Source organism: Suncus etruscus, chromosome 6 (genome assembly GCF_024139225.1).
Source record: "Suncus etruscus isolate mSunEtr1 chromosome 6, mSunEtr1.pri.cur, whole genome shotgun sequence".
Taxonomy (NCBI): domain Eukaryota; kingdom Metazoa; phylum Chordata; class Mammalia; order Eulipotyphla; family Soricidae; genus Suncus; species Suncus etruscus.
The window spans coordinates 117089360-117098381 of NC_064853.1; the positions used below are offsets into that span (position 1 = coordinate 117089360).

General features: G+C 33.9%; 1 protein-coding gene across 1 annotated transcript in view; it reads left to right on the forward strand.

Moving 5' to 3' along the window:
- Positions 1–7533, forward strand: part of HECW1 (HECT, C2 and WW domain containing E3 ubiquitin protein ligase 1) — a 328209-nt gene extending 320676 nt beyond the window's left edge. Inside the window, exon 29 of the mRNA XM_049775686.1 lies at positions 4289–7533. Within this exon, the coding sequence (XP_049631643.1) occupies positions 4289–4400 (112 nt within the window). The 3' untranslated portion in view covers positions 4401–7533. The remainder of the gene's footprint in view (positions 1–4288) is intronic.
- Positions 7534–9022: the final 1489 nt, after the last annotated feature.

A 9022-nucleotide genomic window follows, 5' to 3' on the forward strand; every position in this document is an offset into this window, starting at 1 on the left:
GATGGACTATGGAGAAAAAGCATACTTGAGTAACCTTTTACTTTTAGGTCATAGAAATCATTGCTTCTGTCATTTGAGATTGAAGATTGAGAAATTAGTAGTACTAATACAATTATTAGTATTAAAGTACATTTTTCCAGAGTGAATATTTAAATACTAAATAATAACCCACAAATACTAATAATAACCCACAAAAAATTTTGAGGTAAACATTGGGGTTTATGAACAAGTTCTTCACATCAGAGCCAAGGAATCTATGTGCTTTGTGCAAGCTACTGTTCTGCAAATGCTGGACAGTAAGAAAAAGAAGTAACAGCTGATTTCTAAGTAGTAATGCTAACAGCTGATTTGTAGTAGTTCTGGGAGGTGACAGGAAATGACAAGACTAGAAGGAGTATCAGGCATCTTGGATGATTTGGATCTTTCCAACTCTCTGCTCTACCCCCATTATGAACAGTCCCTGTGCTCAGAGGAGATGCTCTGAAATTGCTTTGTCCCCAGAACATCACTCTATAGAAAGGCAACTGGCTTCTCAGTACCAACAATGTCATCTCAATTTGAATTTAGTAATCTTTAATTTTTAAAACTAAAAAAAGTAGAAAAAAGGACTTTGAGAATATAGGTTTCAATGATAATATTTTCATTGTTGATAAAAAGTAGAATAGTCACTGAGACTGAAGTTCAGGAGCTAGCAGACACTTAAAATGTAATCCAAGTGAACATGAATTTTACACAGTATGGTGGAAGTTACCTGTAGTGTAAAGGGTTTAAGACAAGTACTAGAGAGTTTAACAGCCACATTTTTTAAGTTTGGTTGTTAAGGTTTGGGACTTATGATATCAGTGTTGTTGCCTCAACAGTTTGAATATTTGGTTCTGTCCTTCCTTAACACCACCCAAGTACCTGAATCCTTTTGAGCCTTGTCCCACCTTATTTCATATCTTTCTCCCCCTCCACTATATTTCCTTCCTTTTCCTTACTATATTTTAGGTTAGAGTATAGGAGACAATGGTTTACATTTCTTCTCCTCATGCAGTTATTCTAAATACCACATATAAGTGGTATCATCCTATATTTATCCTTGTGATAACATCCAATTCCATCCATGTTGCAGTGAATTACATGATTCCATCATTCCTTACAGCTCTGTAGTATTCCATTGAATATATATACCACTTTTTCATGATCCACTCATTTGGAGTTGGATATCTAAGTTGATTCTAATACTTAGCTATTGTACTGAGTGCTGCAATGAACAGTGGTCTGTATACTTTAAAAAGATGTGTTCTGTAGGAGAGTTCTTTCTAAGGAGGAAAAATTACATTCTTTCTTATGACATTTAAATAACAATGAGGTAAGAAATTAGTGGTATGGAGAAGTGGTGTTTGTTAGAAAGCAAAAAGTAGCCCTTGGGAATTTTGAAAATAAATTGGCTGCCATTGAGAAATCATAGAGAAACTATGGAGAAAGATGCAAGAATGTTTTTAAAGAAATGATAGTAGAGACTGGGTCTCAATGGATTTGGGATCAAGAAGTTATTGACACACTTGAAAAATAATAGAGCCTGCACTGATGAGAACAAGAAACTGTCTAGAGAATGAAGCTAGCTAGTTAGAGGAATAAGAAGACATAAAAGTGAAAATATTGCTTGCATAACAACTCACAACTGGCTGAGCTACCAGCTGCAGACAGAATAAATAGTGGCTCCTTTTCTTTTAACCAACTATAAAATGATCTCTGTTAAAAAAAAAAAAGCACAAAACTCTCTTTGGAACTTTATTAACAGTTTAGTTAATAAGTTGTAAGACACTTAAGGAGACAAGAAGATCAAATGTGTAAAATGAAAAGGCAAATTTTAATAGAATGATTGACATAATGATTAACACAATGCAAATTAAAAAATTAAAATTAAAATACTGGAACCCCAAAATAACAATGAGTGAAATTGACCTGCAGACTTAAAAGATCTATGTGAATTTCCAAAATATCAATTTTAAATATGAAATGAGAGAGATTGATTTTCTAGTAGTGCATGTGAAAATGACTGAATGTCTGAAGTCCCTACAATTATGACAATCTCTAAAATCATTATTGCAATGTGGCTGGATTATTAAGTGTTTCTGATATTTAAATGATAGCTCATAGTTTGTAACGGCATTTATATGAACTGTTTATAGAATATAGATTATTAGCCTCATTTACTAGTGTATAAAACATTTTGATTTTATCCACATTTGGTTTACCTGACCCTATGTCGTGGCTCAGGGCAACATATGTGGTGCTGGGGACTAAATCTGGGTCAGTCATGTGCAAGGCAAACAAGCACCCTACCTGCCATACTAACACTGTGGCCTCATACAAATTATAAAATCGAACAAGGATAGAAAGATGAAGCTGAATTTCCCAAGCTAGTAGAGTGAATGGTTCCATGCTTTCTTTAACTTTACCCAACCTGGAAGCAGTGGGAATGGGATAAGCAGGAATCCTTTTTCACTGTTCTATGCAACCACAAGTGAAAGGCCGTGCATCTAGGAATATTAAATTGTTTGTTATTTGGAATTGTTCATTCACTCCAGATTACAAAATAAAATTTATTTAATATAGTTAACAATGTTATCAATGCAGCAAAAGCAACTTCTGAAGAAACTCTGAATGTTAGACAGTTTTTAAGAGGTATAATTTGCACATATTTTTTTCACTCATAATGCCAGTTAAAAATGACCCCCAAAAATTAACAAGATGATGATATCTATTCATTTCACTCAGCTTATTCTGACAGTTTCAAAAGCACATTTAGCTTTTTCCGCCTTATTTAAGCTTGATTATTCTATCCCAGGATATGTCCTATTTTACTATTTATAAATATAATTGCAGGCCTACTCAACTTACTCTCTCCTCTTATACTTACTAAAATATTGAGATAAAATATTTCAATTAGTTTCTTTTGATGTTAGTTAGGCTTCTTTGAATCTTAGATATAAATTTGAGACCTTTGTTAATATGTTCTTATATTTATTCTCAGTAAAGTCCTAAGTATAAAGTTCAATCTGCTGTCGTATGACTCATCTTTAAGCATAAAGGGGAAAAAAATCTGGGTGGTGTGTCACAAGGACATGAGGAGAGGAGACAGTTAGAATAAATACCTGGAGGTGGGAGGCAAAAATAATGGTGTCTTTCCCAAATTCTCCCTGTGTGGAAACTCCACATATTCTTTTCTCTTTTCCAGCCTCCCATCCCTTAAGTGCTGTACTAGATGGGGACTCTAAAAATAAATGTGTAAATACCCCAAAACTTCCCTGGAATATTGTAATTTAAAAGGAGCTTAATATCTTAAATTAAATACTGAAAAAGAAAATTTTTCAATCAGTGTTTTGTTTTGTTACATTTTATTTCACTATATTTATATTGATTTTGTATTTTTACTCTGTTTTATTCCCCTTTATGACTGTTTATTTTCTCAAGACAATTTCAGCAGAAAGGTCATTTTAGGGAGGAAAATGGATTAAATATGTGCCTCAACAAATGTTGTCCCCTGTACTCACGTTCAGTTTTCTCCCTCCTTTAATAGTCCTCCTATATAGTCCACAGCATTCATTAAAACATAAAATTCTCTGGTCTGAACACAATACCATCCAGCTCACACCATGTGCTAAAAATTGTCATTCCCACTTAAGTATCATACCCACTCACACCTACTCACAGCATTGTTAGATGTGGGTTAGAATATATCCAGGGGCAACTCGGTTAAATAGAATATTAAATGAAGTACCAGGGCATCTGTTGCCACCTAGTTTACACAGATTCAGAAAACAGAACTGGGCAAGGAGACTTAGGAGCATGGTCTTCTAATTCTATTTCTTTCTCTTTTGCTCTCAATTGCAAAATAAAGCCAAATAAAGACAGCTCATCAGTAGTTTGCTAGTGTAGTTCTTGTATTTCCTTCCAAATGCAAACCATCTCTTCCTAGTTATTCCAGTCCTTTCTCTAGTCTGTGTCTAAAACAGATTATTGTTATTAATTTGCAGTGTTCTGTGGTGGTCCTTTTTTGTTCTGCTCACTTATGACTATTTTTATTTTTGGTTTTGGTTTACACCTGTGGTGCTGGGCACTGCTTCTGGCTCTATTTTTTGTGTCGCTTCTAGCAGTCCTTGCATAATTCAACCCATTGAGCTATTTCTCTGGACTTGCGTTCACTTCTGATTCACAGCTTCAGACTGATCCCAGATAAATCCAAACCAGCAGTATCATGAAAATAAACACCTTCACCAATTTTTTCTCCCCCATTCAGGGCACACACATGCTTCAATCGATTGGATCTTCCATCTTATCCCTCGTACTCCATGTTGTATGAAAAGTTGTTAACAGCAGTAGAAGAAACCAGCACCTTTGGACTTGAATGAGGAAAAGAAAATTCAACTGATGTTTTCCTGGCCAGTGACATGACCCTTTCTGGGATGATTCTCCTTCCCATATCAACTGTCCTTTGATTTTGATATTTCATGATTTTTATTTTTAAACAAAATCATGACTGGCAAGAGCTGTGCATGAAGAACTGCCTTCTAATAATCTAGCCTTCAGGCTTCTCTATTTTCAGTGAACTGCTAGCCTGTATGCAATATTTTAAAAAGCAGCTGTCTACAGGTCTGTGTGTATCTCCACATACATCCATTATTAACAATGAAATATAAATGCAAGTTATGTGACACTTGACCAATTGGTAATAAATGTTTATTTTCATTACTATTATTTCAAAGAAAATTGGGACATTAAACATTTCAAGCTTTTATATGCCTGTATCTTCTGAGCAGAAACACCACTTTCATCATTTCATCCAATGACCTACTTCAGAAATAGGAATTGATGAACTTTTTCTTTTCCTACTATTCTACTTTATTCCTGTGTACACTACCTATCCAAAAATATCAGTGACAAAACCAAAAAAGTTTTATACATTTAATTCATGAAACATTTGTGGAACTAGCCTAGACACATGGTGCAAAAATTTTGCTTTCCCACAAATAATAACAAAAAAGAAAAACACTGCTTGCTAACGCAGCACAGTGCATATCAATGGTTGTGGAGATTGTGGCTCAATTTGAGTTTCTTGAAGTCTAGAAAATGGAGCACACCTTTGAGAGCATGCACCCAGAAGGAGCACAATTTGTGCATATGTCTTATAAGGATATCTCATTATATAGCTAGCATAAACCACAAGGCTTCTCTTCCATTGTGTTGTAAAGAATATGACGCAAACAGGAGAAATGGAAAGAGATACTAAGTTTGAATAACTGAGTTTTTCACTGTTGTGTTTTACTTTGTTTTGTTCCATTCTAGCTACAATTCTCCTTTACAAGGATAAAAACTATATAAATAATCTCCTGTTGTTTGTTAAAGCCAGGCAACAAACAAACTGTCAGCTGATTGATGATTTTTTTATGCTGTTGTTGTTTTATGTTTTTGTCTTTCATAATTATGTTGTTCAAATTCCTTCACTGTCCTTACTGTCCATAGGGACCACACTAAATAAGAAGCTGCAGAGAGTGATGGTGCTTGTTAGGGATCAAGGGCAATGTAATACTTCTGCTTAATTCAGAGCAATTTTCCTGGAGCAGAGTTAGCTCCTCCAAACCACTTTGATTTATGTCAAATAAATACTTTCTTCCTTTTAGCATTTATCATTCTCATAATTTTCAGAAAAAAATAGCTGTAGGAGCCAGCCTCTTGATTACATTTGGAATAAAGCCCAAAATAATGGTCATTGCTATTTTTCTAAACTTGATGTCTATGTTGTCTGAAATATTTCATGAATGAAAGTGTTTTCTTCACTGGGAAAAAAAACTAACAGGTCCTTCTGTTGAAATGTCAATATGTTTAAAATAAGGGGGAAATTTGAGGCATGTAAGATAGTTAATTTTATATGAGGCCATACTTTGTGTGCTTGATAGATCAGTTTGTGTCTGGAGTGTGCACTTGTTTTGTTCTTTGCACTGCAAATGAAGTCTTCTTTCGTAAATTTTTTTTTATTTTATATCACACCCAGTGGTGCTCAGGGGTCACTCTTGACTCTGCACTCAGGAATTATTCCTGACAGTATGGGATGCTGGAAATTGAACATAGGTTGGTCATGTGCAAGGCAAGAGTCCTACCCACTGTACTATTTCTATAGCTCCAGAAAATCTTTACAATAATCAGTATCCCTACCTGCTGCTGTTCCTTTGCTATCAGAGACTATACATTCTAAAGAAAATAAGTTTCTTAATTTTACATCTAAAATAAATATCAAGACAGGATAACACAAAAATATTAGATAATATAGGGATCTATTGATAATTGAAAACTCCCTAAATTCAGTGGCTATTTGAGCATCTAAAGAGATAACAGAATTTCAACAGAACTCAGAACATAATGAAATCAGAACATATGGATTTTTCAAATCATTCCATGATTCTTACTCTGAAGAGCATCTTCAGTATCCTTATTCTGACCTTACGTCATTTTTCTTTTAACTTGTTGTGTGTATGTAAATAATTATTCATTTAAGGGTTTACTGCTTTAAAAATATTTATATTATTTGCTAGGCATTGACAAGGGAGAAAGGTGTTCAAAAGGATGCAAACTACTCCTAGGTAGCTTTACAATTTATATAATATGAAATTTATTTATTTGATTCGATATTGATCTAATGTTAATCTGACTATATGCAGAAAAGGGTATTCTAGAATTTATAGTATAATTTGGACATAAATTTTTAAAACGGGGCCATTCTCAGTTGTGCTGGGACGTGGAGGCCTCTCCTGGAAACTCTGCCTGCAATGCAGGTCTGACAGTCTGGTGCTCAGGCCTGGTGGTGCATGGGGACCACCTGGGCTACACATAGTGGTGCTTGAGGGGTCCAAAAGGTTCTGGAGATTGAACTCAGGGTCTTGTACATGCTAGGCAGGTGCTCTTCTGCTTGAGCTACTTTTCTGGCCCTACCCATGATTTATAAGCTAATCTTTCCTAGTTCCTCTTAATGACATGGCTCTAGATAGGTTCCACAAATCTTTACGGGAACAGTATTTTATAAAAAATATAAAATTCTAAAATGATATACTGGTGTTAAATTCTTAGTAAACTATAAGAATTCAAAGTTTACTTATTAGGTTCCAGATTCCACTGCAAAGCTGTACAAAATATTTAAAAGAGAAAAAGAAAATTAAGTTTAAATGTTTTAGGAAACGATCCTTTTGTTTCTCAGTGCCCCAAATATTTTTTGTTATTATTTCCTATATGTAAAGGTGACTTAAAAATTGTGTTCTCATTATATAGCTAATGAAATATCTACATGATTATGTTATGCTACTAATTTCAACAGGTAGATGTGTAGCCACATAAATTAGATAATTTAATGCCAAACCTAATTGCAATTTTCCCCAATTTATAAAACAAGTTTTCATCATATAGAAAAATTGTAAAACTAATCAGTGTAAACCACAATTATTTTTAAAATAGCTATTTTAGAGGTAGCTTCAGTAAGAGTGTGTTAGCCTTAAATGGAGGACAAACAAAAAAAAAAGAAGGGAAAACATATGATCCAATTCAAAACCTACTATAAAAATTTCATGGATCCCATCCTATTCTCTCATAGAAAGATCATAACCATAAATATAAAAGTGAGTTCTTTTTAAGTTAGCTGAGCTTATGAAATAAATTTAATACCATGATTATTTTATCACAATTGTTTGGACAGTAAAAGCAAAATGAAATGTCTTGACAGACTTTAAATATGCAAAATAGAAATATTAAAAAATAGAAATATTTTCTCACAATGTGTAGCTATCATTTAATAGTAAGTATATTTATGTTACAGACCAATGTGCAGGACTTTCCAGACAATTTAAATATTCATCTCTCACAAACTCTGTATCCAAACTTTGTGTTGGAAAAAATTGGTCAATTCCACAGATGTTTTTTCCCAGTTCAAGATGAAACCACTGTCAAATGAAATGTAGTTAGAATGTTACATAACAAATGGTGGTGCTTCATTATTATTATTATTAATACTAGTATTATTAGCATTTCACTTTTGACTATTTAAACTATTGCAATACTGTATTAAGTTCTGAGATGGATGTTTCACAAGAAAAAGTGTTATTTTTCTGTAAGTGACATGTAGTTCCCTGTTTTAGTATTTAAAAAGATGTCTAGAGGTAGCATATGGGAATTAATTATTGTCCCCATTAGCCTACTTTCTTGCAGCTTCCAATTTATCTATGGAAATGTCTATAACAATATTGCTTAAAGGTCTCTGTTCTTAGTCAGGATTAAGTCCATATTATTGGGCTGATTTTGCTTACAATTATGAGAAAAATAATATGTGATACTCAGGCCCAGCCTTCTCTTCCATCATATCATCTTCAAGGAATGTCAATAAATTCACTTTGGTATGGCATTGTGTGTGTTCTTATTGCAAATGAAAGCTTAGAGTCAATACACAATACTTTTATATATGTCTAATATTTCATGATTTAAAGCAAAAGCTCCATATATTACCAACTACTATTTTAGATAAACATTTCCCATAGAAAAATGTTATGTCAAAAATCATTAAGAGATGGGGCCGGAGAAATAGCACAGCAGTTAAGGCATTTGCCTTTGCACACGACTGATCCAGGACACAGGACACACGGTGGTTCAAATACCTGGCATCCCATATGGTTCCCCTCCTCCCCATGCCTGACAGGAGCAATTTCTGAACACAGATCCAGGAGTAACACCTAAGCACCACTAAGGCTGTGACAACCCCAAAAATAAAACAAACAAAAAAAAATTAAGAGATAAAGAAACAAAGCAAAGCACCTACCTAGTTTCTCCCTCTCCATCTCTATTTTACTATAAACAAAACTAAGGCCCCACTATGCTGTATAGCTTCCAGGTCTATAAAAAAAAAATTAATAAGCCTCTATTTTTTGCTAAAGTTTTCTGATAGGCCATTAATAAATCATGCAATTATAATCAGATCCTTAATAACCAAAGCTATTTA